This window comes from Ursus maritimus, unplaced genomic scaffold, assembly GCF_017311325.1.
Source record: "Ursus maritimus isolate PB19 unplaced genomic scaffold, ASM1731132v1 scaffold_3, whole genome shotgun sequence".
Classification (NCBI taxonomy): domain Eukaryota; kingdom Metazoa; phylum Chordata; class Mammalia; order Carnivora; family Ursidae; genus Ursus; species Ursus maritimus.
In genome coordinates this window covers 55121903-55148629 of record NW_024425563.1, presented here as the reverse complement: position 1 = coordinate 55148629, position 26727 = coordinate 55121903, and the positions used below count along the sequence as shown (strand labels likewise).

The 26727-nt window shown below is 37.9% G+C and overlaps 1 protein-coding gene across 4 annotated transcripts in view; it reads left to right on the top strand.

Moving 5' to 3' along the window:
• HDAC9 (histone deacetylase 9) overlaps window positions 1-26727 on the top strand; it is a 684034-nt gene that overhangs the window by 288090 nt on the left and 369217 nt on the right. For all 4 annotated transcript variants that reach the window (XM_040644215.1, XM_040644216.1, XM_040644218.1 and 1 more), the window contains 4 exons: window positions 2731-2846; window positions 12724-12846; window positions 15900-16110; window positions 16543-16760. In XM_040644215.1, the coding sequence (XP_040500149.1) occupies window positions 2731-2846; window positions 12724-12846; window positions 15900-16110; window positions 16543-16760 (668 nt within the window). The remainder of the gene's footprint in view (window positions 1-2730; window positions 2847-12723; window positions 12847-15899; window positions 16111-16542; window positions 16761-26727) is intronic.

Below are 26727 nucleotides of genomic sequence, written 5' to 3'. Positions count from 1 at the left end.
CTTTATGTGTTTACTAGTGAACTGGGACTTATGGCAGGAGGGGGATATATTGCCTTTTAGGAAGGGAAAGAAACTGTCATTTTCACTAGTCTCCAATGGAAGCGTTCTTATTTTTTTAGCTGCCTGGTTAGTGGTGGGGTGAACAGGTTAGGAAATTCAACCTGATGTCTTACAAAGCCTTCTGGTCCCAGGTGTACCTGGTCTGAAATTAGAGAAGACGTAGGGATACAAGAACCAAAAAGGCTAGCCAAAATAATAATACTGACTACTGTTTATTGAGTACCTACTTGGAGCCATATGCATTGTAATTTGGTCATTTCCTTTGGTTGCATTCATAGAGAAGTGGTAATCTGCAACCATTTTTTTTCCACTCTCGTGGAAGATTGTGCTTAAACCAGTGTAGTCGGTTGCTATCATTTCTCCAAGATCAGATCTTATCCTTAGCAGGGAAGGGTAATAACTTTTCAAAATTATTTGTTTTCTGTGTCTCCTATGGCCATGAGATTGCCTACTTTGGGGAGACAATAGGGAAAAGATTGTGGAGGTGGGAGTGGGAAAGTACAGAACACTAATTCGATGTGGTAGTTTGACAGGTGATTTAGGGGGAAAAAATGTGTCGTCTCCTAGTCATTCCTGACAGATTAATAAATTTAATACAGATTTAATTAAAAAAATTTATCTGAAGAAAAGTATTAGTTGGAAAAATTTTCCTTGACAGATAAGTATTAAATAAATAAATATTACTTTACCAAAGTTTATATTAATTTTTCAATATCAAATATAATCACTAATTTGGACCAATTCTAAATTCAGAGCTACAGACTTTTTTTTTTTTTTTCCAGAACACAGATTTGTACTTAAGTAAATAGAAATCTTAATTGAGTTTTCATAGTAGAAGTACTTGGTGGGATTAGAGGGGTGGGGAGTGCATCTGTTTTAATGAATGTAAAGAAAATGAACATAACAATTGTCTAATGTAAATAGATACAAGTGATTTTTCTAATTGGAGAGAGTACGCTCCCTCATAACAGGAAAACTTGAAGAAAATAGAAAGCTATATACATTGCTTTGCTTTTTTTGTTTGTTTTTGCTTTAGAATCTGATTAATCTAAGGTCATATTTATTTATCCCAGTGTTCTCTTCTATTTTCCTATTAATCTCTTCTTGACTGTCACTTTTTCCCCACCGTCACTTGCCAAGTTGCAGTGCAATTTTGCTCATTACCTATCTGGGTCATGATTGATTCTAACTTTATTAAAGGGGTTACAATTTGTTGGAGTTTTACTCAAGTTTCTTCATTTTTGAAATACCATATTTTTCTCTCCCTAATTTTGTGAGATGATGATGCTCCCTTTCATCTGAGGAAATAATTTGTATTCAGAGAGGTACTTGCATGTTTATTAGATGCACATTTCTGGTCAATGAGCTAGGACTTGTGAACGCTTTGGTAGATTTTTAAAAACAAGTATGCTGTATTTATTCTCAATGTCTTTGGAGGATCTGAACTACCAGACAGACAGCTTTATTCACCTGTACTCCTCCCCCTTTCTCCGCCGGCTTTCACGTAATTTAGTTGAGTTCTGTTTGAATCTTCATACTAATTATTTTTACTGTCTAGTCAGAGACCATCGTGGCATCATAGAGCAGTTAAATTGCTAACACTGTTCTTCTCATACCTCTGCAGCTCCCTTCTCCATTTCCTAGGTTCAAGTGCATGCTTTTTCCAAACACTATGCCCCTTCTCCTCCCAGTCGTTGACATGGGAACCACCTGCCTCTTTTTTAAGTTCCCCAGTTTTCTGCCCCCTTTTCCCACCAAAGCCATGTTATTTAACAGTTCTAAGCCTTGGCCCCTCCCTGTGCATGCCGTGCCTTCTCCTCCACATGCTGCTTCTCCATTGTCCCCCTTTTGTGAACTACTTCTACTTCTCTTCAAGCCCCCATTGCCATCTCATTTCTTTTCTGAGAGTTTCTCAGTGTTCCCAGATAATCAGTTGCTACCTCCCTTCCAGAACTAGTCCCGTGCCTTGTTGTAAAATCCTGATGCAACAAGTATTTGTCGCCTGGAATTCTCGTGCTTACGGCAGCGATTTCTACATAAGGAAATACTTCTGTCTGGATATTGCACCCAAAGATACAAATAATATGATTTTAAATTGGCAAGGCAGATATAAGAAAAGAACTTTCATATCCTGTGATATGAAAATGAGACATTAATGAGAAATCAGTATTTAGTCACGCAGGAAAGGCAAGAATTAGGAGTCTGGAGGAAAAGAAGGTCCTTGAAATATTTTCTAATGTGTATTTTTCTTATTAAAAGAAAAGCAAATAAGAACGAATCAAAGATAAAAAGCAGATTCATCAAAATGTAAGCAAAATATACAGACAGAAAGGCAGCAAGAAAGATATGTTTAAGAATTTTACACCAACGTGCTTTTTTTTTTTCTCCCCTCATCAAAAGCTTCTATAACGTTCTCTAACTGTTCTTACTCATCTAGAAACTATGGAGTACCGTGTTGTATTTTTAACAGTGAAAACAAAGGGAGAAAAGTGGTAGGAGAATTCAGAAATGTTTCAGAATTTTTCACAGTCCTTTTTGTGGACTGAAATGGGACTGGTTCTTGTCGGGAGGAGAACAGTGTTCAGGGCTGTGTGCTACTTACAGGATCACTGGAGCTCATCCTTGTATAGTTTTCATGAATCTCTTCTTGTGCTTCGCAATGTCTTCCAGAATCCTCTGTCAGCAGCAGCTCTCCAGGGTCTGGCCCCAGCTCACCAAACAATGGGCCAACTGGAAATGTTACTGAAAATGACACTTCCGTTTTGCCACCTACTCCTCATGCTGAGGTAAGACTGTTATTGTTTTGATTCTTTTAAAAATTAGATCCTTAATTAGCCCTGTAAAACAAAGTGATATTTCTGAAGTGTAAAGCCACCTGTTCTTAGTTATTTTTCCTATAGGCTCATCGTGTATGGAATGGAATTAAACTTGGTCTTATTTACCAAGTTCAGATGACAGTTATGGTTTGGAAAGCAAATGAAGTGTAATCCCCCCAAAAAACCACTCTTAGTGTTGCTGAAGATACATTCCCCATCAGTTGTACAACTCAGCACTGTTGTGTTTGGTTCTTGGTTATTCTGATGGGGGTGGTCCCATAAATAAGTAAAAACAACTTCGTGCAAACCTCTCAGAAGAACAGCCTAGCAAAGCAGGTTTTATCCATTTGCCCCAGAGAGTAATGAAAAAATAATTAACGTATTATAGCTGAGGAACATAGGAACATACTGAGCAAACATTTGCTGAGGACCTACTAAGCGCCGGTCATTTATAAAAATGAATAAGACACAAACTCTTATTTCTGAAGAATGAAATATTAAAGGAAATTCATCTGACTGTATGCAGTCAACCCTAATAACATTTGGTTTTTAACACCTAATTTATTGAAACCAATGATACAGGAATAGAGGAAGATAAATTTGTGAGTCACCAAGAATTTTTCTATGTAGTTTTTGTATTAGGCTAAGCAAAGGCAACAGTCTGTAAATAGCCATTCTTATGGAATTGGCTTTTCTGAAGACACCATCAATTGACTGAAACTCTTGATTTTTCTTTTCTGTCATTATAATTCCTCCTTACCATGAATTGCTCTATGCAGGCAAAGCTGGTACAATAACTTCTCATATGTAACTGTAACATGCTTCTTCCCTTGTATTTAATACAGTCATGGTAACTTAGGGTTGAAAGAGACTCTGATTCTTGGATCACCTATATAGCTTTCCCAATGCGTACTTATCAAACTTTCTCTAGAACACTACTATTTATAAGGAGCTCTTTTTGCTGTTTCCTGGGACAACTCAGTTGATTTTAGAGCGTTAGCTTGACAAAAATGTCTTCTGTGCATGATGCCAATATCTGTGTCTCTGTAATTTCATACACACACACACTTGTAATAAATTATTTCTAAATTGTAAAATTACCAGGCCAAAATATAATTGAAAGCAGAAAAACAGAGGTTATTTCTGATAAGTAAAGGACTGAAAACAGTGAAGTCACCTTTGCTCTGAGGACATTTGTGTACTTGTTTTTTGGGTTTTAAGATTTTATTTATTTATCTGACAGAAAGAGAGAGAAAGAGAGACAGAAAGAGAAAGGGAGGGCAGCAGGCAGAGAGAGAGGGAGAAGCAGGCTCCCTGCTGAGCAGAGAGCCCAAAGTGGGGCTTGATCCCAGGACTCTGGTATTATGACCTGAGCCCAAGGCAGATGCTTAACTGACTAAGCCACCCAGGCGCCCCTATGTACTTCAGTTTTGAGTTTTGGTTTTCAGGGCCTCACAATACTCGAGATAGAAGGCAAAGCTCAGTCCTGACCAAGGAGGATAATCTAACATGAAATTAAGCTGGAATTTCAAAAGCTCATGCCTACTCTATGTTGGTGAGTCTCTCACCCCCACTCCCAGAAGTGTCTGGATGCAGACCAAAGCAAGGACAGGATTTCTCCCTGAGAAGTTTTAACCAGAAGCTAGTCCTTGCATGGAGCTGTGGCCCAAATTTCTGTAATTTCAAATCATTATTTTGGTTTAAAGTGCCCAGATTTGTTAGGGCCCCTAGGTGTCTGGAAAAGCATATATAAGTCCTCTCTAGAGGAATACACCTGCATTCTAGATTTCAAAAATTTCCTTCAATTTTCCAAGGAAAATCGGTAAAAGAGATAGACATTCTCTTGCTTATGATCAGCTTTCAGCTATTTGAAGAACAACAATTCAGGCCTCACCATTATCTCCAGGTCCTTCATCTATTTCTTGTTTTTCACAATCCTGCTGTCCCTCTTTCTCTTTTTCATTATTCCTTCTTAAAACATGATTCCAGCTCAGTTAAGTACTTCACATATATTTGTGATCAGAGATGTAAGTGGAATTCTTGGACTGTTGGTTATAGATACTGTATTTCTGCTAGCGCAATTAGATGTCAATATGGGTCAGTTTTCTGTGACCCTTTAATCAGTGTCCAGGAAAAGAACAACTTTGTCACAGACAGTTCTTAAAACTTTGGATTTCCATTGCCTCTCAGTTTGAAGAATGTGATTCTCAGTAATAGCGGAAACACTAAAGGGTCTGGATTCTAAATCAGCTCTGGATGAATTCTGTGCCCTTGGAAAAAGAAATGACACAGTAAACTACATTCAACAGCATGTATGATTCTTAGAAATGCATTGTTAGGGCTAAAGGGTACAGACGACCACTTACAGTGATGATATTGTATTAGGTTCAGAAACAACAGTACGGTATCTTGATCAGAAAGCATTTGTAGTAGAAGTACATTTCACAAAGGTTAAGGGTGTGATGAACACAAAATTTATCTTGATGGTTACCTCTCTGGAGGGAGCAAGGTGGGGAGGGTCGGGAGAGACATGCTTTGTTACTAAAGAGGAAGATACACATATTCTTTCATTAGAAATACATATATATGTATATACTACTTAGTACAACATAGAAGAACAATCAAGAAATACATATTTGTGAGATTAGGAATGGAAAAAGGTGAGATTTTTCTCTTTACTTCAAACTTTTAATGACCTGTTACATTGAATATCCCAGATTATGAAACCCTACCTTTAAATTTCAAAATATGCTGGAGAGTGAAAATGAAAGGAATTTTTTATATTGTTTTAATCTATTTTTTATTCCTAAAGCCTTCCCTGTCACAAATATCTGTTTAGATTGCCCTACCTTTTCATCTACTCACTGAACATTCTGTTACCACAAACTTTTCCTTCCACCCCCACCAGTTTAAAAAAAAAAAGAAAAAAAACAGAAGGAAATGTGATTTAATGGAGTTTGAAAGAGTAGAGGTATTTCTTCAGGTCAGTGACAGGACATTCACCTCCAAAGCTGGAAAGACTAGTTCAAAAGCAGCAGTGACTTACTTCATAATGAATTAATTGTGTGCCTGAACTATGATCCAAAAGGCCAGGTGGGCAGACCTTTATGCACTGATGGGTAGCCTCTCCGTGGCCCAAAACAAAAAATTCAGCCCTGATGGCTAACATGTGGTTTTCTGCTGCATTACATTTACAGAGGTCTGTAATGTAATTCATACTGGAGAGCTAAAGAGACAGCAGAATTCAGACGGAAACTCTCCACAAATTAATACCCTAGCTCTGTAACACAAAATGCTTGCACCTAAACTAGAAAAAGAGGAAAACAAATATTTTTTGCTAGTTCTTTATTAACAATCATTTCAGATTTAGTATGATTTTTACAGACATTTTCCAAGATTAACAATAGTGTGTAATTTCATATCAACAGACGTAGTTTTAAGGCGTGAAAAATATACATCAACTATGCTTTCAGCTACACTTTCAGAAGCCGAGCTGGTTGCACAGTTCATCTTTTACAAAATAGGCTTATTCTACCATCTTTGGTTAACCAGCACAGGTGAATTTTCATTTTTAGATAGTTCAACAGTGTACATTTGTATGAACTCTTTATTCTGTGACCTGTAAGTAGAAAAGCATGTCACCTAATTGTTTCAGAGCCCATGTCAATGAATGGGATTCTAGTCCCTTTTAGCACTTAGGAAAGAGGAAAGTAAGGCTGGATCTCAGGCTGATGTTGAGGCTTCGGCAAAAAGACAATTTTTAGCATGTAATTCACATGTCCTGCATAATTAAGGCAGGAGTAGGAGAATTTACTCCTCTAAGTCCCGCCTAAGGAAACAGCACAGCGAATTCATAAACGGGTCTTGCATTCAGAAGGCTCCACGGGAACCTGGCTCCAAAAGCAACTACTTTGTCATCATTGGTTAAGTCACTAAACTTGTCCCTGACCTCAGGTTCCTTATCTAGTGAAAGGTGGTAATACCTCCTCCAACAGCGTTGTTGTGAGGAGTCAGTGCTGGGAAGGCCGGTGGTGAATTGTGAAGTGTGAAAGGAGTTCATTGTTTGTTGTTGTTATCAATACTGACTCCTGGTGGGGAAAACTCATTAGCATGTTTGTCTTCAAGCCAGCAGATCACATGTGAGAGTGAGTCTCCATCTGCTCGGACCACTTCTGTTCCATGTCTTCTATTTCTTACATATGCTCAGTCCTGAACCCGGGTTGTTGGAGCTACTTGTTTTACTCATTTGTAAACTTGGTTGGGGAGCTGAAACCTCAGGAGTTTCTATTTCCAGCTCCAGTCAGAAATGTCTTTACCTATCTAGTTACTTTATTGTTAATACTGCGGGCCTGTGGGTTCAGATGTTTCCATGAATATCAACACCATTATTTTAGATTCCGTAGATTTATTTGATAGCTATGTTAACAGTAGCCAAGCAGCTGGTTTATTTCTATTTGAACATTAGTGGCTGGCTCCGCTATGCTATTTTTTAAATCATTTTTTTTTCCAGCAGATACAAACGATTTTTTAAAAAGGATTCTAATAATAAGGTTAAGTACTCTAAAATCATCTGAAATGTCACTTGTTTTGCCCCAATCTCACATGACTCATCTGCCTATTGTTTCATAATAGTTGTTGTGACATTTGCTGTAAATGTTATGCTCCCTTCTGAGTGGGTGTAGAGCTATGGTTTTAGGTGGCAGAAAATAAAATGCCTTCCCCCCATCGTTGGGGAGAAGAGGTTGCTATGACAGAAGAATCATTTAGGAGGAATAACATGAGTCAATATTATAAAGCAAGACCTTTAATGAGACCTTCAGCAGTGCCTTTTAAATGCAAAGGAAGCCCTGTCAAATGATAATTTCTGGTCTCCAAATCATTTCATAGTAATACATTCTTGGATGTCCAATAAAAATAAAAACTTAGAGATTTAAGTTTCTAAAAAATTTCTTCATCACATGGGGATGGTCATTTTCTATCAGCTATCTGAAAAGACAAGAGAAAATAAATACTATTTTAAAAATTACGGTGAAAACCATAAAGAAGTATTAAATGATTAAGAGATTTTTTTGGTTTGGAATTCTTTGTTGGGTTTTGTTTTGTTTTCGTTTTTAATGTGGCTCTTTCTTTTAGATAGTCTAATTTGGGGATCTGGGACCTTTTAAAGCTACGGCAGATTGAGGTTTACAAGCACGTTTTCCTGAATACCGCGCTAATACACACGCATGTAACCTGATCATGCTAGTCGGAGGTGCTTCTGTCCCAGGCCGAAGGAGTCGATGTTCAGGGAAGGTGGGCAGCTGCCCAGTCGTAGGCCGTGAGTGGTAGAGCTCAAATGCAGGGCACTGAGACCACACTTCTTTTCACTAGCCCGACTGCTCCTCACCAAAACTCTGTAGATACTTATATTCTTTTCCTGATGCTCATGCATATTGTACATAATTTTGAAATGTAGTATATTTAAAATTCTACACCCACTTTTTCTAAGAGCTGCTTAAAAGTAGGTGATTTTTTTACATAACTAGTGTTCTGTTAAAGGTCATCTGTTGACTTCTTTGTCTTAAGAGTGAGAAAAGTATTCCTTCCCCTTCCTTCCTCCCTTCCTATGTATCTCCTATCCCCACTTCCATTTTCCTTGCCCCCATAGGCAAGTCATTCTTTCCCATATTTTTGTTTGCATGGGCTCTTACATCATATGCATTTTCTCCTTTGTGTCCAAGAATTTTAGTGAGTATAAATGGCATAGTGTTATCAATCTCATTCCGTTTCTTATTTTTATCACTAAGCATATGTTTTTAGATCTGGTTATGTCATTATGGATGCAGATACCTAATAGTTTGCTTTTAATCACCATAACAATCCATGGAGGGTGGTGCTCCATTTTACCTACCCATTCTCCAGTTGGATGCCCCAGTGGCCTCCAGTTCTCACCCACCACCAAAAACTGCTTCAGTATATACTCATGGACATTATCCTAAATGATGATGAATGAGAGCTTAAGGAGAGAATTTCTTGAAGATATAATTCCCAGCAGAAGAAGTTGGGGGTCACGGTATATAATGTAATTATTTTATTGTCATAAATTATTCACCAGGATTGTTACACCAGTCTGTAGTCCCACCAGCAGTGTGTGATGGTTTTTGCCGTTCTAAATCCCTATGACATTCGAGATTCTGTATTTTTCTAATTTTTACCAGTGTTCATTTTGTAAGAGATTGGATCTTTTCATTGAAAGGAATAGCTTCCTGATTTCAATAGCAAAATTAATAGCTCTATGAAAAGACACATCATTTTTCAGTTTATTTTACTCATCTGAATTGCAAATATTATCCGTAAGATAGGCTTCCAGTTGCTCCGATGGTGAGAAAACATTTTGAAGGTCATTATTAAGATATGAGTACGCCTCCCCTGAACCCCACACCTGACTCAGTCATATCCCTCTTCTCCACATTATGCTCCTTCTGGTGAAATGCTAGTTACCTATCAAACCCTTGTATAAATTTGACACCCTGCTCTGTGCCACTGAAGTGATTGAACCCTATTTTAATTATAGTAATTATCACAGGTCATTAGAGTTTGTTTTCTACTTTTCTGTGCTCCTAACTAGCACATGAACTTGTATCATGTAGGACATCCTTATACATCTACCATCCAATGACATACTGCTAACCCAACTGAATTGTTATTTATTAATTGTTTCATGAATGTTAAGAGATAGTCATTTATGCCTTTAATATTTCCATTTTATCTAACTACAGCAATAGTTTCTGGTTCTGAAAAATTTTTAGATTAAAACCATCCTCTCCATGTTCTAAGATGTAAAATGTTGGCATTTTAGCACAGCTTTGATTTAAGGGCTGGATCAGTTTCAGAATTGCTTCCTGAAAAAAATCCTGGCTTTGCCCTAAAATGCTTGCGATCTCACCACAATGCTAAGGTGGGGTAACCTTCCAGGCTAAGAATACTGGTCGGGATCCTTCATTTTCTCAGTGAATTGGCACCTCTCACCGACCTGTTGGGCTGGTTTTCAGGTGTGCTCGCACTCTTTTAGCAGTGTAGATAGACTACAACTCCAGGTTCTTGCTAAGAAAACACTAACCTGGAACAGATAGACTGTGCTGACCATAAAGCCGTACTGAGGAAAGTTGCATTTAAAGAAGATAATTTGAGAAAAACATTTTTTCAGGTCTGTGAAGTCATTTGTGATTCAAGTCATCCTGTGAAATGCTGTGCCTGTTACCTTATCTGTAATTGAAGGAGATAACTAAATAATGTCCAAGTTCCTGAAGTTCTGTGATACGGTACTATACCAGTTAGTCTCTGTGGGAAGAGCCAGCTAGGTACCGAGTGAACCTGGGGGACTCAGGACTTTCCTTGTTTGCTCAGGAATTGTGTCTGTGACTTGAAGACCTTCATGTCTATAAAGTCACCAGCGCTTTCCCTTTCTTCTCATGCCCAGGTCAGCTGGTTCCCAGTTGCACACATTTCTTCTTTTGCATTAGCCTCAGGACCTGATCTTGCTTCCTCTTCCTCTCTAAAGCTTCCCCCACACCCTCCTTTTTCTTACGGTCTCATGTCCTTCAGGAATGGCAGCAGAGCGGGCTGGGTAGCTTCTACAGCGGTACCTGACAACAAACCTTGGAGCCTCGGTCAGCTTAAAAGTTCTATTGTTGACCCCAGTGGGAGCCAGAATTGAGGAAGTCACTTGGTTTCTCCATCCAGAACTGAAGCACAACGATAGCTGCAGAGTGCTTATGAAGAATAAGCTAATGTCCCAAAAGTCCCTGGCAGAGGGCTTGGCACACAGTAGGGGCTGAAAATCAGTGCACTGTCATAGGAAGTGGAGCTGCTCAATTTTGATATGAAACTTCAGTTTAACCCCATAGTAAGAATATTCCCCAGTGTCTTCTCTTTCACCTCAAAGCCCATGTGAGCAGCTAGTCCACTGCTGCCATCATTACATGCAAGAAGAAATATTTTTCTTACTTTAGTATAGGTTTGCTTCCTGGAATGCGGTGGGAGGATACTGCAGAAGTGCATTCTGGGAAACAAAGATGACCTCTTTCGTGAGGCCTGTGGTGTGTCTTTGGTGCCATTCCCACAGTGCGTGTCCAGGGTCAGTGCTCTGATAAGCAGATAACAACCTGGAATGAATATCATACATGACTTAAAGTGCTTATTTTTCCACATGTGTTTCTCTTCTATGAAAACAGTAAGGGAATGAAATAACATTTTATTATAAATTACTATTTGCTGCTAGTAAGCTAGTCAAAATATTTTTCACTTCTTCATTCTTTTTGTTCTTATTCAAGCATCTATTCCAAACTAGAAATTAATGTTAAAAGCATATTCATGTAAGCAAAACAAAAGCTTGCCTTTTTAATTAGAGCAAATAGGCGACTGCTACTCAGAGCTCCTGAAGTCATGCAACCTCATTGTAATGATAAAATCTTCTCCAGCAGTCTTCATGCAGTGGCATCTTAGACAACCTTAATTTTGTAAAGGATTGCGTCTAAAGTCAATGTAATGTTAAAGAAAAAAAAAGGTTTCAATATGTCTCTTGGTTTTCATGCACAAATACCTGACTTCTTTTGAGAACAAACTTAGCTTGGAATTCTAAGTTGCCATGAGAAAAAATCTCCATTTAACCTTCTGCTCTTATTATGTGAAGGCTACGGCTCGTCCGCAAACAAACGTATGATTGAGGTGATGTTTTGGAATAACATCCTGTGTTTTGGTGGCGCATCACTCTTCAGTGACATTCTGAGGTTGCATTGTATTAGCACATGATATTTTCCCCAGTTAATTGATATCCCAGGTTTGTCCAGGGGAAAATCTACAGCTCCCCCAAACATGCTTGACAAGTTATTATATTTACTTTAGTCAAAGCCCGTGTGTGCAGTATCCCTCTTGGAGGTGGTCTATTATTGGAGTCCCATATGCTTTTTGTTTGGGAAGAAAGCAGTCACTGTGTCATACTGTTACATGGAGTATTCTTTTTCAGGGATGTTGTTCCCTTGGGGACCATATCAGGCCAGAGTTCCTTAGTCTAATAAGACCTTTGTAACTCTTATTGTATAAGAGTTCTGGGAGGGAAGCAAGAGTTAAACAGAAAATGTAATTCAAGCAACCATATTAGGCCACATGTGGGAAAACATGACTCTTAGTATTGGATTAAAAAAAGGCATTTGTTGTAAAAAGGACTGTGATGCCAAAACATTCAAGGTATTTTCAGGGTAAATGAAGCCTATTGTGGCACAGGGAACTCGTAACATTTTAGCGTTTAGCTTAGCTTCTGAATATGAATGATCTAAACATGCACCACACAGAGTTGTCTATTCATATATTTTATATTAAAAACATACTATTAATTATAGAAGTCCTATATGGTGACATCTAATCTTAGATTTTCTTGTGTGAGTTTCCCCATCCGTAAAATGATGTTTAATCCATATAAAGATAATGATTATAGCAGTATTATATACATATTCCTCACTCAGTAATACAAAAATATATACATAAGAATTAGTCACTTTAATTGTTGTACCAATTGATGACAGACACACTATTATGGTCAATAAAGGTAGAATTTTTAAAAAGAATTTTGCAAACTGAACATAGAAGCCCTTTCTTCAGATTCTGTGATTATGTCTAATGAACAAAATTTTAATTTAATTTTCACATGTAACTTTTGGATACAGAAATCATAAAATAAACAATTAGAATACTTGACTATTTTGACTAATCATGATAATACAAAATCTATTTTCTGAAATGTGGGCATTTTACAGTAGATTTTATGATACAATAATGTTTTGAGACTGCCTTTTCATTTTTTTTTAAACAGCAAATGGTGTCCCAGCAACGCATTCTAATTCATGAAGATTCCATGAACTTGCTAAGTCTTTATACCTCTCCCTCTTTGCCCAACATTACCTTGGGACTTCCGGCAGTGCCAACGCAGCTCAACGTAAGTCATTACACAGCAGCCCAAGTGATATTTTCAGAGGGGATCTCTCTCTCATTTCTTGTGTATTTAGACTTCAGGGAAACTTGGTGGAGTTCGCTTCTCCTAGAATTCACTTACTTCACTCTGAGTTGTGCGAAGACGTTCAGTTTGATGTCAAATTAAAAAATTATACTGGTTCACAGTATGTAATATATATAAAAACAATAACTAACATTTATAGAATGTTTCATAGCTTTTAAAAAAGAAAGCACTCTCCAGATATATTAATTTACTAGCTCCACACGGCCGTCCCATGAAACAGAGATTACAGGCCACATTTTTACAGAAGAAGCAGCTGAGCCTTGGAATATTTAAAAGCCCAAGATCACAGAGCCCTTGAGTAGCAGTCCTAGGACTCAACCCAGGCCAGGGTTGAGAGATGAAGCTTCCAAGCACAGCAGCATATGTTTATAGAATTTATTTTGTGAATGACTTTATTTTCATAATTTAAGTTACTGACTCTGTGGTACTAAGGAATACATATCTGGAAAACCTCTCTAAGAGCAATATTAAATTCTTCCCAGGAGATTCAGAGTGAATCAATTACTTTAAAAGTCCTGACATTTGAAATAGGATCTCTGGGAGGTAATTGTCCTACTAGCAGAAGATAGCAGTAATTATTTTATACATATTCCCCAAAATAATATAAATTTTAGTCATTGTAAAAGATTGGTAAGCTTTACCTGGAAAAATTCATCTGTGAACTGTGAGTAAAGTAACTTGTACTTATGCAGAGGTCATGTGATGCATTAGGTTTAAAGAGAAATTTATTTCAACCCTTGGCACCAATTTTGTCAGACTTCAACAGGACATCTTCCATGGAGTCCAGCTTGTCATATTCACGTCTTTTACAATACACCCACACCAGGAAATTTTTAAAGAGGTGACCATGTTGTGCCTCATTTATTTTCAAAATTTAAGCCCTGTATATGGTGGGCTAATTTATGCTCAAGCACACCTATACTGACATTTTTAAAAGATAGATTTTGTAATTGGGTTCAGTCCATATTCTGCAATCAATCTAAGAGATATCTGGTTATATTTGGTATTTTTTATAGAGTGGAATGTTATCTTACATGATATAGTAATCTTATACCAGTGAGGAAAAAGCAGAATTCGGATGTTGTTTTATATCTGGAATTGAAGAAGAAAGGCTTAAAAGTACTGATTTCAGTTACCCTCCTTGAAATTCCCCATGAAGCATTTGTAAACAGTTGGTTCTAGTGAAAAGAAAAAAAAAAAAAAAAAAGGAATTGGGGTGAAACTGAACATAAATATTCATGGATGGTATTTTCACATCTCCACTTATTAAAAACTATTTTTCTTCCATTCCTCTGTCTCCTATTCTCCTGATGACAAGCAAATAGTAACACAAAAGCTTCTCATGACACGTGAATAGGCATTTTATTTCCACCCTTTTTTGCATGTTCTAAGTCATTCCTACCAGCTAACACAAACATACACCACCGTTAATGTGGTCAGAGAGAATTTTTTCCCAAAGGACCAAGTACAAATGCCAGACCATTTAATGTTTCAATGGTAATACAATTTGGTACCGTTGGATGAATAAACCAATGTGGTTTGGATTGAAGTTTCATTTTTCTTTGCTTCCATTTTGGTGTGGATGAGGCCATCACAATTAATTTTTCAGGCTTAGTATTGCTTTGGCAAAGGGATCTCTAATATTCCATTTCCCCACTGAAGAGTGGGAAATTTTAAGGAAAAGAGGCCAGGAGAAGGAATCACTCCTAGATTAAACATTGCTTTGACTCGCCATGTGACTAAGACAAACCATTTACCTCTTTGTCCTTCAATTTCTCCATCACTGAAAATTGCTTTGCTTCCCTGGAGCACAGCAATTTTGGAAGATGAAACATGAGTTTTGAAAAGAAACATGCCACATAATTTTGAGGTATTAGACTTCTGCTCTTGCGATACCAAAATGACCTCCATTCATTAAATTCTTTGAATAGGATAATTCATTATTACTATTGATGATGTAATTATTATTACCTTATTACTGTGTTATCAGACATTTCAAGTTCTTAATAGCATTTTTATTTGATCTAATTTCACTTGTAGTTTATTTTATTAAACAAAAGTATCTGAAGTGTCATTTTCAATATTTAAAGATTTGGGGATCTGTTATGAATTAATACAAAGTACACATTTAAATCAAAGTCCTGCATATTTTATACAACCTTTCATTGAGTTGGCTGAAGAATTTCATTTTAAAAATTAAATATTGGAACCCTACAGCTCTGTGAGCTTATTAGAGGACATAAGAGGAATTGCTCCTTTTGCTTGAACCTCCAAAATTACAGACGGTTCTATCTCCAGCTTCTTCATTGCTATGATAGAGTCATTAGTTTAGCAATTTGAATCAATTTTACATTTCCAGTATGCCCTTTTTACTTCAACAGTATACTAAAATCTTTTTTAAATAAACTTCCCAGTTATTAAGCCTGAAATTAACATCATTTTCAGTGTGAAAAAAAGTTCAGTACAATGGTACTCAATACTAACTTGTCTTCAGTACTTCAACCCTATTTTTATTTCTACTCTGTTAATTCGGTTAGTTTAAAAAGACACACTGTTGGGCAAAATAGGCGAAGGTGATTAAGAGGTCGAAACTTCCAGTTGTAAAATACATAAGTCACAGGGATGAGAAATGCAGCCTAGGGGAATATAGTCAGTAACTGTACCACGTTTGTCCAGCGACAGGTAGTGACTGCACTCATCACGGTGAGCACGTCTAGTGTAGACAGATGTTGAATCACTGTGTTGTACACCTGAAACATGTGTGATATTATATGTCAACTACACTTCAATTAAAAAAAGAAAACTAAGAGAAAAAAAAAAAGACATTATACATTTTCCCTACTCAGCCATCAGTCAGATGGGGTTTTCTTTCGGGTGGAGGAGGGGAGAATTATGGAAAAAGAAACTCCGCTAATGGTGTACAGACCCAATGGATGAAAGAGGATTACCATCTTTATTATTTCTTGACACAGGCTTCGAATTCACTCAAAGATAAACAGAAGTGTGAGACCCAGACGCTCCGACAAGGCGTTCCTCTGCCCGGGCAGTATGCGGGCAGCATCCCAGCATCTTCAAGCCACCCCCACGTTGCTTTAGAGGGAAAGCCCAACAGCAGCCACCAAGCGCTCCTGCAGCATCTATTATTGAAAGAACAAATGCGACAGCAGAAGCTTCTCGTGGCTGGTAAATAATAATGGCACTGTTTGCGGGTCATTTTAGGACTTTATTTATCCGCAGTGCAGTGTAAAGTCTTTTTAGCTCAAGACCCTCGTAAAAATTGACAGTGTCACACAAGGGTCTCCCTGACACTTGATATTGTGGGAAAGGCTACTCTTCTTATTTATTCCCTTAGACACGTGGTGGGGGAAAGCCCTGCACCTTATAACCTTCATGCCTCTCGAGGTGACTGCTGGGGAGTCACGGGTCAGATGCCTCCCTGTCTCATGTTCTGGCACTTCTGCCTGCATCCCCTACGACCTAGCCTTCTTCTGATGTTTGCCCAGTAGAATCGCTAGTTTTCATCAGATTTATCTCCTGGATCTATTTTCTGTGGTTCTTTGTCTTTTCTTAAGCAAAATTTTGTGTATGTGTGTACATACATATATTCTTTTTCAGGTGGAGTCCCCTTACATCCTCAGTCTCCGTTGGCAGCAAAGGAGAGAATTTCACCTGGTATTAGAGGTACCCACAAATTACCCCGTCACAGACCCCTGAATCGAACGCAGTCTGCACCTCTGCCTCAGAGCACGTTGGCTCAGCTGGTCATTCAGCAGCAACACCAGCAATTCTTGGAGAAGCAGAAGCAATACCAGCAGCAGGTCCACATGAACAAAGTAAGCCCCCAAGTCAAAGTCAGGGTGTCACAACCACCAGCGGGGAAATTGGGGTTCTCTTCTCTGATCCGGGCACACAAGAGGAGGATGTTGGTATCTGTGCATCACCATCAAAAGGAGATAGCCACCCTAGCCCTCGGGGACAGCCTCACAATATCAATCTTTTCACCATCATTACATTCACAGGATGTTTGTGGCAACATTATTATAGATTACTAAAGCCTTTGATGATTGCGGGCCTGTTTGAATTCAGAAGCACACTCAGGCGCCTGTGTGCAGAGCCCCATTTTTTGGTTTCGTAGAAAAGGCTTGAGGCAGAGTTGAATGTGGTGGATTGACAAAAATCTTGCACAGGTGCAGGCAGATATGACAAGGTGAGCCCACAAACTGTTCCTCAGCCACTCGTACGTATCCATGTTCTATTTATTTTTTAGCATGCCCCACTTTATTCCAAACAGTGTTTGAAGCAATTTCTCAGAAATGTGTGGTAATTTTCTGGCAGCCTTATTGTGGCCAAAATGGAAAGCTGATGTCTGTATCACACCACATCCTTAGGCGCTCTCCTGCTGAGGTAACCACAAAGAAACAGTGATTACAATATAACAATATCAGACAGGCCAGGCTGGTAAAACATTTTCAATGAACTCATAAGCAAAACTGGTCTACCCAGTTTTGACACAACACTCCTCTATGGTAGGTTTACAAAGCCGTCTTCTCATTCCTGGAAGTGTTATTGTCCTGAATAGCATAATTCTACCCACTCTCCCTTGTTACTGTATCACCTACAAGGATCTTAGAGAAGTATGATTATTAAGAAATGACATTGTGTTTACTGATAGGTAGCTAAAAATTGGCCTACTGTTGAAAAGCTTTCTTGTATCATGAGAGAAACGAAGCAACCCTTCACATGCAAAGGTCTAACTGGAGAATAACAATAGGAGAAAGGGGGTTCTTCATCGTGGGCTCACTTTATTGCAGGCAGGGCCAGAGTATTTCCCTTCTCTTTGGCCCCCCTCCAGCTCAGCCCTTTGCTGCCTTCAAAGATGATGTGTGGGGGAGGAGGAGTGGATGAGGAAGTGGGTACTGGAGTTGGATGGCCGTGGCCAGTGACTTTGCTGCCATCTCTCACTGTACTGCACACTGTAGTCCACAGCACCGCACACTCTTTATATATCAGCAGATTGATGCTGTTATTGCTACAGCATTTCTCTAAATTTAGCAGATTATTTTGTATCAAAGCAGTCTCACTGGAGGAGGCCAACTTCTTTCTCGTAGCGTCCTGGTACTCGTTGACTTGAATGTGACTCTGCATATGTTTACTATATTATGGTAGAGTTCAGTTTGTTTGTTTTGTGGTTTCTCAGCACTACGTAAAACTGCTATGTATTCTTGAAAAATTGTCCAGTGACTAATGTGAAAAATTTATGAAAGAAGAAAGATTGGGAATCCTACCTTTTGCCTCATAATATTTTCTTTTGTTTTTTTGGGGGGGTTGTTTTGTTTTTTGGGGTTTTTTTTGGTTTTTTTAAGAGAGAGAGAGAGAGCAAGAGAGCATGAGTGGGGGAAGGGCAGAGGAAGAGGGAGAGACAATATTAAGCAGGCTCCACACCCAGTGCATAGCCCAACCTGGGGCTCAATCTCACCACCCTGAGATCACAACCTGTGCCGAAATTAAGAGTCAGATGCTGAACTGACTAAGCCACCCATGCACGGCGTTGCCTCATAATATTGTGATTTGGAATTAAATTCATTAGATTCTTATGAATACTTTAAAGAATATTTTGGAGTACATTTCTTATGACCTAGAGATGCCAGTGTTTCAGACTCAGTGGTATGCTAATAACCGGGTCTTTATATTTTAGTATCACACTTGAGATTTTGACAGGCGGATGCTAACCTCAGTCACATGGAAGAAACCAAGATGAAAAGCAGGCATTTGCATTGAGCAATGAGAAAGCAAATCTTATCAGAAACCTTCTCCCATGTGGAGCTGATTCCTTGGAATCTGTTAAGAATTCTTCCCAAAATTAGAAACAAACCTATACTTTCAGGTACATGTTTGTACAGTGGTTTGATTATTAAATCTTGTCTTAATTAGGCAAAATGAAGTCCAGAAAACTTCAAAGTACAAAGCTGATCTTTATATATTAACCCCTCTCAGCTTGGGTGTTTAGATTACTCAAGCAGGTCTCCAGTTGGCTTTTCTCCAAGTATGTATTCCATATGTTTGATCCAATGGCATATGCACATTCAGTATCCTCCAGATTTTGAAAATATTTCACCTGCCCTCAATTGTCTAAGGGAACAGAGAAGAATCTTATTAAAGAAAATATTGAATCTCTGTCCTATTCTGAAGTATTCACAGTAGAACCATCAAGAAATGAATTGCTACTGCTCACCCTTCCCCATGAGGTGATGAAAACATTTATTTCACATGGTGTGAGGGCCATAACCTAGGTGACAAAAACCAATGAGTTTCTGTATAATCATACATTTATGTACACTCTAACCATTTTGAATATCCATTAATGAGAAATAACCACAGAAACTTTAATTTATGTCATTTTTTCCTGGTATAATGGATGAATCTGTATTGAATCATTTCAAACTGGAGCCAAATAGCTGGCATCGTAAAAACATGGTCCCTGCTCTTGAGCAGCTTCTTATAGTGGGAAATATATGCTCACATGAAGACCTAGGTATGCAGATAACGGATTTGAAAACGTCCTTTCCTTTTGCTCCCTCAACTTTTTTATGGTTCTTTTTTAAGATCTAGAGAAGCAAAACATGCAGTGACAACGAAAAAAAAAAAAAGTAGATTTATCCCTAAACCTACATCATATGAAATACGATTGTCCTTCCTGCTATGAAATTTTTAATGATACAATTGAATTGCTAATAATCCTTAGAAGAATTAAAAGCAAAGCTGTCCTTTTCAGAGTTTATCCAATAATTGACTTGCTAAATTTTGAACTATCTCATATCTTGCTATTATTTGAATGCATTTATGAAAGCAGTCATTCCTTCTTATTATAACTCTACAATAAATATTATTAATCAGACTAAATAATTTACCTACCTATTGCTTATTACTTTAATGACATTTACGTGGGAAATTTGTGTGTCCTAAGAATTATTTGGGTGTTAAGTACTTAATAGGTGAGCAGAAATATCCCTGGAATGTGTTTACGTAGTAATTGTATTGTTATATCTACACTGTGAGGCAGGCTAGGAAGGTGAGTGGAAAACCCATCAAAATAATTCGTCTCTTCTGCTCCATCAGTTTGAATGTTCAATTTTTACTGAAAGTGTTTTGAGAAGTTTAACCATAAGAAAGTCATGGCTATTTGTTGTTTTTTTTTTTTTTGAGACATTTAAAATATTCAGAAATGCCTTAAACAGTTTCTGTTGCTAACGTATAGGACATCCTTACAATGATGACTTGTGAGCCTTTTCAAAAAACCAAGAGTTTCTTTATACTACGTCAAAAGAAGACTGTGGCTTTTCCTGGTTATCTTTTGTTTTTTAATTGAAAGATAAAAAAAGTTTCTAAAGTAGAATTTTCCCCAAAAATACAAAATGGCACGCAAAAAAGTAAGAGGATATTGGGAATTTTCTTCTGAGCTAATTTCAAGTTTAAATATTGCAACAGATTTTCTGGTAAAAGAAGACTATGATTAATGAAAGCAGAACACACTGCAGTTACTTAACCATTTTTATGATTTTTAAAGGAGTATTCTAAGCACTGCCTAATTAATAGAAGGGCAGATCTCTAGTCGTATCACCATCTGAATGACATACAGAAATTTTCCTGAGTGTCTTCACGCATTTTTGTTGTGAGATAATTTGACATAGACCTCTGCCCCCTACCCAATGACAACATTATTCTTTAAATTATTTCTGTTATAATTAATAGAATAACATTGGTGCACACTCAATAATTTCTATTTTAACTAAAATTTTTCTATTTTAACTAAAATACCTATGTTTTTTGTATTTATTCTCTCAAATCCACATAAGCAGGAATTTCAAGAAACTTCTTCATTCAGTACTTATTTGAATGAAATACTAATTTATTATGCATTTATCCATTTAGCAACTCATATTGAATTCTTGCTTTGTGCCAGACGCTATTTAGGCACTAAGAAAATAACATTTAGTGTCTTCATGGAGCTTACAGTGTGGGGAGCAGGGGAGTGAAATATTCAGTAAACAGTAATAACAATGTGTTAAGTACTCAGATAGGGGACAGGAGGAAGAAAATTGTTTTCTTTAAGGAAGTAAGACTTGAGACTTGTTTTTAGTTACCTCTCTGGGGGTTATCTTGTCCTTCTTATATCTTCCCTTCTTCCTCCCTCCCTCCCTCCCGCTCTTCCTCACTTCCTCTCTCTCTCTTTGTTTCCCTCTTTCTTTTCTTCTTTCTTTCTTTCTTTCTTTCTTTCTTTCTTTCTTTCTTTCTCCCTTTGTAATATGCTCTGTGATAAATATCTTATGCATTCCTTTGACTGGATATCAGCCAACACTTTTTTAAAAAACCCACATTAATCATGAAATGATATCTTATACATGTCAAGGTTCACTGTAGATATAAGTATTTATTATATATTTATTACTATGATACTTAGGCATTTTGACATGAGTGCTATTTTATCATAATAAAAATATATCTAAGACGAGATTAGTAAAGGGGAGGCCAAGCAGATGTCCTGTGTTGCGCTTATTAAAACAGGTAGATATTATGTCTGACAAGCAAGGCATGAATATAATTCTGTTCAAATGTTGAAATGGAGTAAATGAGGAGTTTTCATTAGTTTTTGGAAGAGAATTTGACCCTTTTTGTGAGTACTATCTATTTTATTCTTTTTCTTGAGATAATTTTCTAACACCAATGTTACATATTCTTCATAACCCCTCATGATTCATATCCACTCCTTGTCCCCGATCATCCATCCACAGCAACCCATGGGACTATATTTTTTGCTCCCTGTGGTCGCACACAAACATAACATGTGTGTGTGTGTGTCTGTGTGTGTGTGTGTTATTTTTTTCCTTATAAAATATCTCTGAAGACAGTTCTAAAATAGAACTATTTTGTGGGGCGCCTGGGTGGCACAGCGGTTAAGCGTCTGCCTTCGGCTCAGGGCGTGGTCCCGGCGTTGTGGGATCGAGCCCCACATCAGGCTCCTCCCCTGTGAGCCTGCTTCTTCCTCTCCCACTCCCCCTGCTTGTGTTCCCTCTCTCGCTGGCAGTCTCTATCTCTGTTGAATGAATAAAAATAAAAATCTTTAAAAATAAATAAATAAAATAGAACTATTTTGTGCACTATTGAGCAAAGTGTATATTTTCCCAAGGAGATTTATAAAGATTTATAAAGATGTAGCATTCCAGAAAAATCTACATTTTTTAAGTCACACTTCCTATTATCAAACAGCAAGGGAACACTTTGTTATTAGCTTTATTTTAATCAAGGTAATTATACCGTGGCTTCCTTGTGGGAAGATTCACATTTTAAGTATGATTAGATGAGGACGATGAACCAATCTTTGCTTTCCTGCACCTGTTACTCCAAGTGTATCTTCCCCTCCCCTTCTGTTACACACAGTGCATCCTCCCCACACCTTCTCCATAGGTAGCTTAGGGATAGATCTTTTACATAACACCAGCTCCCTTTTATAAGGAGGATCCACTGTAAACTGGGACACAATGCTAACATTCTTATGTATATTATCTTCTTAAACTTAGCAACTCACTCTTTTTAGTATCACTACATTTAATTTAATTTTATTTATTTTTAAAGATTTTATTTATTTATTTGACAGAGAGAGCAAGAGAGCACAAGCAAGGGGAGCAGCAGAAGCAGAGAGAGAAGCAGATTCCCCCTGAGTAGGGAGCCCCCACAGGGCTCGATCCTAAGACCCCAGGATCATGACTCAAGCCTAAAGCAGATGCTTAACCGACTGAGCCACCCAGGTGCCCCACTAAATTTAACTTGAAAGGGCTTACGTAGGTGGACCAACATGACAGGACTAGCAGTTGACAGAGCTGGAATTCTGACATAGGTTAAATGACACAAAAGCCTGTCCTGAACCTAAACGTGTACTTAGGATTTTAGTGTTGTTTTGATCACTGAGCAGGAGACAAGATTTTCCTTTTTTTTTTTTTTTTTTAATAAATTTTTATTTTAAGTAAGCTTCACACCAAACGTGGGGCTCGAATCACTACCCCAAGATCAAGAGTCCCAGGATCAAGAGTCGTGTGTATGCTCTACGGACTGAGCCAGCCAGGCGCCCCAAGACAACATTTTCCTAATTTTATTTTTGCCAAAAAGTAGAAAACTTGCAGTTAAAGGCAAGACAAACAAACAAAAAAGGAGAATGATCTTATTTTATGTATTTATTTATTTTCAGTATTGGTTTGGATTTGCCAAGATGAAAAAATTCTTTCTGCTGACCCTACTTCTCAACTTTGCACACATTGCCCTCCATCCAGTTACTAACTTGGAAGCCTCTCTACATGGATCTGATGGTGGGACATTCAGATATCCACTGGATTGTAAAGCTTTCCAGCAGTGCGGTGTGGGTGCCGTACGGCCAGGCCATGATGTTGTAAAATTGTTATTTTTTTTAGATTGGGCAAACATCTTCTCATAAGAGCTCTGAGTGAGCCTGACGCTGAAAGTCTACTGACTTCAAGTTCAACTGAAATGCAAATTTGGCATCTCATCTATGGGTGGTTGGAAAATGCCTTGTTTTAAGTTTTGAAAAATGGATGAGTAGAAACTTGAACTGGGCTTTCATTTAGGAAAGTAGGCATTACTGTTGTCAGATTTAATTTCTCTCTCTCCATTTGACAGTATGTTTCCAGGCAGAGTCTTTAATCAACAATTTAGGATTACATTTTGCCCATTAGATGGATAGTATGTCCAAAAACTTGAGCAGGCACTGCAAGGCAGTCCTAATTTTATAACAGTAAAAAGCCCCCTCGATTATTTATCTATCTATAGAGGTTTATAGAAGAAACTTTGACTTTGCCCTTAAATAGATGTTATTTCGACATGATTAGCCCAATGTAAATACATCCGTGTAGGTATGTGCTGAGCTTCAGAAAAACCACTTACTGCCATACCGGCTTACATCATCACAGAGAATTCATATAGGAGCATTTCACTACGTAATTACTAGTTGATGGTTTATAATATACAGAAAATGGCTTGTTGCTTTATTATTAGATGTGATGAAATCCTGTGTTTGTAAAAGAAACTAAATGACCATTTCAGTGGATTAATGTGTAACATTCATAAACGTTCCCAGTGCTGCTTTCATAACTCGAAGACCAAGGGAAGGACCTCGACCTTTCCTTTTCACTCTGCACTGTTAATCTAGTCAGAGACGCTTTTACTGAATGAGAAAAACAATAGTTGGACATGACTATGAGGTAAGAAAATAGGGGAAAGAAAAATATCTGGGGAATTAAACCATGTGAATAGTTTGACTGATGTTGATTCCAGGCTGTTCAAAGGGAGAGGGAAGCTAAATAATTTGGTTGTTTCTCAACCTTGACAAATAGTTTCATTTGACAGGATGAAATAATTAAGTCTTACTAAGGAATTTTTAATAAAGCTAAGTGATTTGTGGACATGAAAACCACCAATGTGTGGCCGTCTCTTTGTTATAGGTTTTGGTTGCTTATAAATTCCTGATTTTAGTTTTCTTCCCCTGTATCTTTCTGCCCTTTCTCTAAATACTTATGAAATCTGAGGGATTAGAGTGACCCTGAAATGTCATGGTCCTAGAGCATTCCCATTCCTTCAGGCAGAATTGCATCCAGGTCTAAGCTCCCATATTCTAAATGTACCTTTATTCTCTTGCTATCAACTTAGTTGTATCAACCAGCAATAAAAACTCACGTCTAAAAAATAATTTCCTGGCATGGAGTCATTGATGGTGTTCCACAAAGATTTATTAGCCACCATTATGCTGCATGCTGAAAATGAAAATAAAGAAGGCATGTTCTTTCCCTTGAATGACCCTTAGACCTGCAAACAGATCATTCTAGTCAAAGAAAGTTCTATATAATGAATAGCTCATATGAAGTGCAACATCTAGAATGCTTGACAACCTTTCCGAGAGAAGTGTATGGTGTCCTGCAGAATGTTTATTAGTTTTGCAACTTTGGACAAAGTATTAAACCTCCTCATCCAATTCTCTAATTGCACGTTTTAGAGGTTTATAGCGAGGATTACACGAAAGGAGGCACTGAAAGTGCTTTGTGAACACAGTAAGCACTGCTGAACACTAATGCAGTATTTATATTCTTCTGTAGCACTAGTAGTTTAATTTTCTTTATTCTGTTAATAAAAATGGTTGGCTGTCTGGAAGTGCTAACATATTTCCAAGACACATTTCATACTTGCCTCAATCTTGCATCAGGCTCCTTTGTTGTAAACCAAACCACTAAATTTCGTTCCAGCTTGAGCCTTTGTATTCATCATGAAGCAGACCTTGTTTTCTCTTTGGAACAGTATTATGGTTAATTATTGAATTATTCAGTGAGGTATAGTTTATACAGCAAAATGTATTCCTTTTGCTGTACAGTTCCATGAGTTTTGACAAATGCATATTGTCACGTAATTACCACAATCAAGAGATAGAACAGTTCCCTCAACTTCCAAACTTTCCTTGTGTTGCTCCTTTGTAGTCAATCCCTATCCCTACCTCCAACCCCTGGCAAAGTGGTTGGATTTTTGACCATGTAGGGAACATAAAACAACTCACAAGTATGAAGGATGGTATATTTTAAGAGCAGGCAGGCATCAGCTCTAAATTATCTAAACTCTATAAGGTTTAAGTAAGAAGAGCCATAAGGGATTATTTTCAGAGGTTACAGGGAGACACTGTGTACTGGATCCTTTCCACTGAACTGCTGTCGTTGGCCTGCCTCATATCTTAGCAAGCATTTCAATTATTGGTCAATCTTTAAAAATAGAAAGATTTCAAATACAAATCCGGATTTCTGGCATTGTCTTTTCTGAAAAATTGAAAATCTGGCTATACTAGGGCCCACATTTCCATGTGGCAATTATTTTCGGGGGTTTACTCTTGGTCATCCATTTTAAATAGGGCTTGTGCTGCTATCCAGATTACCAAAGCAAGGGTTGATCAATAGGGAAAAAGAGAGATGTTTATGAATCAATTGATTTGAAGATCATTGGCTTTGAGGCTTTGTCTTTTCTGAGAACAGTCCAGAATCACAGAGGGTGCCTTTCCTTAACTGTGCCTCCGTACATTACCCTTAAAAATCGAAGAAAGAAAACTTTGAAAGAAAGTGTACTATCACCTGATGATTGGAAAGGGGATTATCAGGGGAAAATCCTATTCTGTAATAAAAAGACATAAAATAACACAGTGCTGTAAAAGAAGGAAAAGTAGCTCATTTGTGTTCTTGTTAAGTCTTGTTACACTCTCTTGCTGGGGATTTTATGTTCTGAAAGTCTATCTTTCTGTTTCTACTTTTGCCTGCCTCAATCCAATCTTCTATAGCGGCCGGAGTAACCATTTACAAATACAAATCAAATCAGTCAAGAGATTGCTTAAAACTCCCCAGTTGCTCCTTATTGTACATAGGATAAAATCCAAGCACCTTTTCGTGGCCTATAAGGCTGTCATGATCTGACTCTTGCCCCCATTGCTGACCTCATCTCCTACTCCCTTCCCTTACTTGCTGACCTCTAGCCACGCTGTCCTCCTCTCCAGTCTGTGGGGAATGTCATTCCATCTCCAGAAATTGTGTGAGCCACTGTCCTGTATGGAATGTTCAACTTCCAGATCTTCTCATGCCTCCATCTTAGTATTGGAGTCTCTCTTACCTCAAACCTCACCTCTTCTGAGGGTCCTTCCCTGCCCAGACAAATTAGACATAGATGCTCACCGCTTTCCCCATCATTCCACATTAAGTTCCAGTCTTCAGC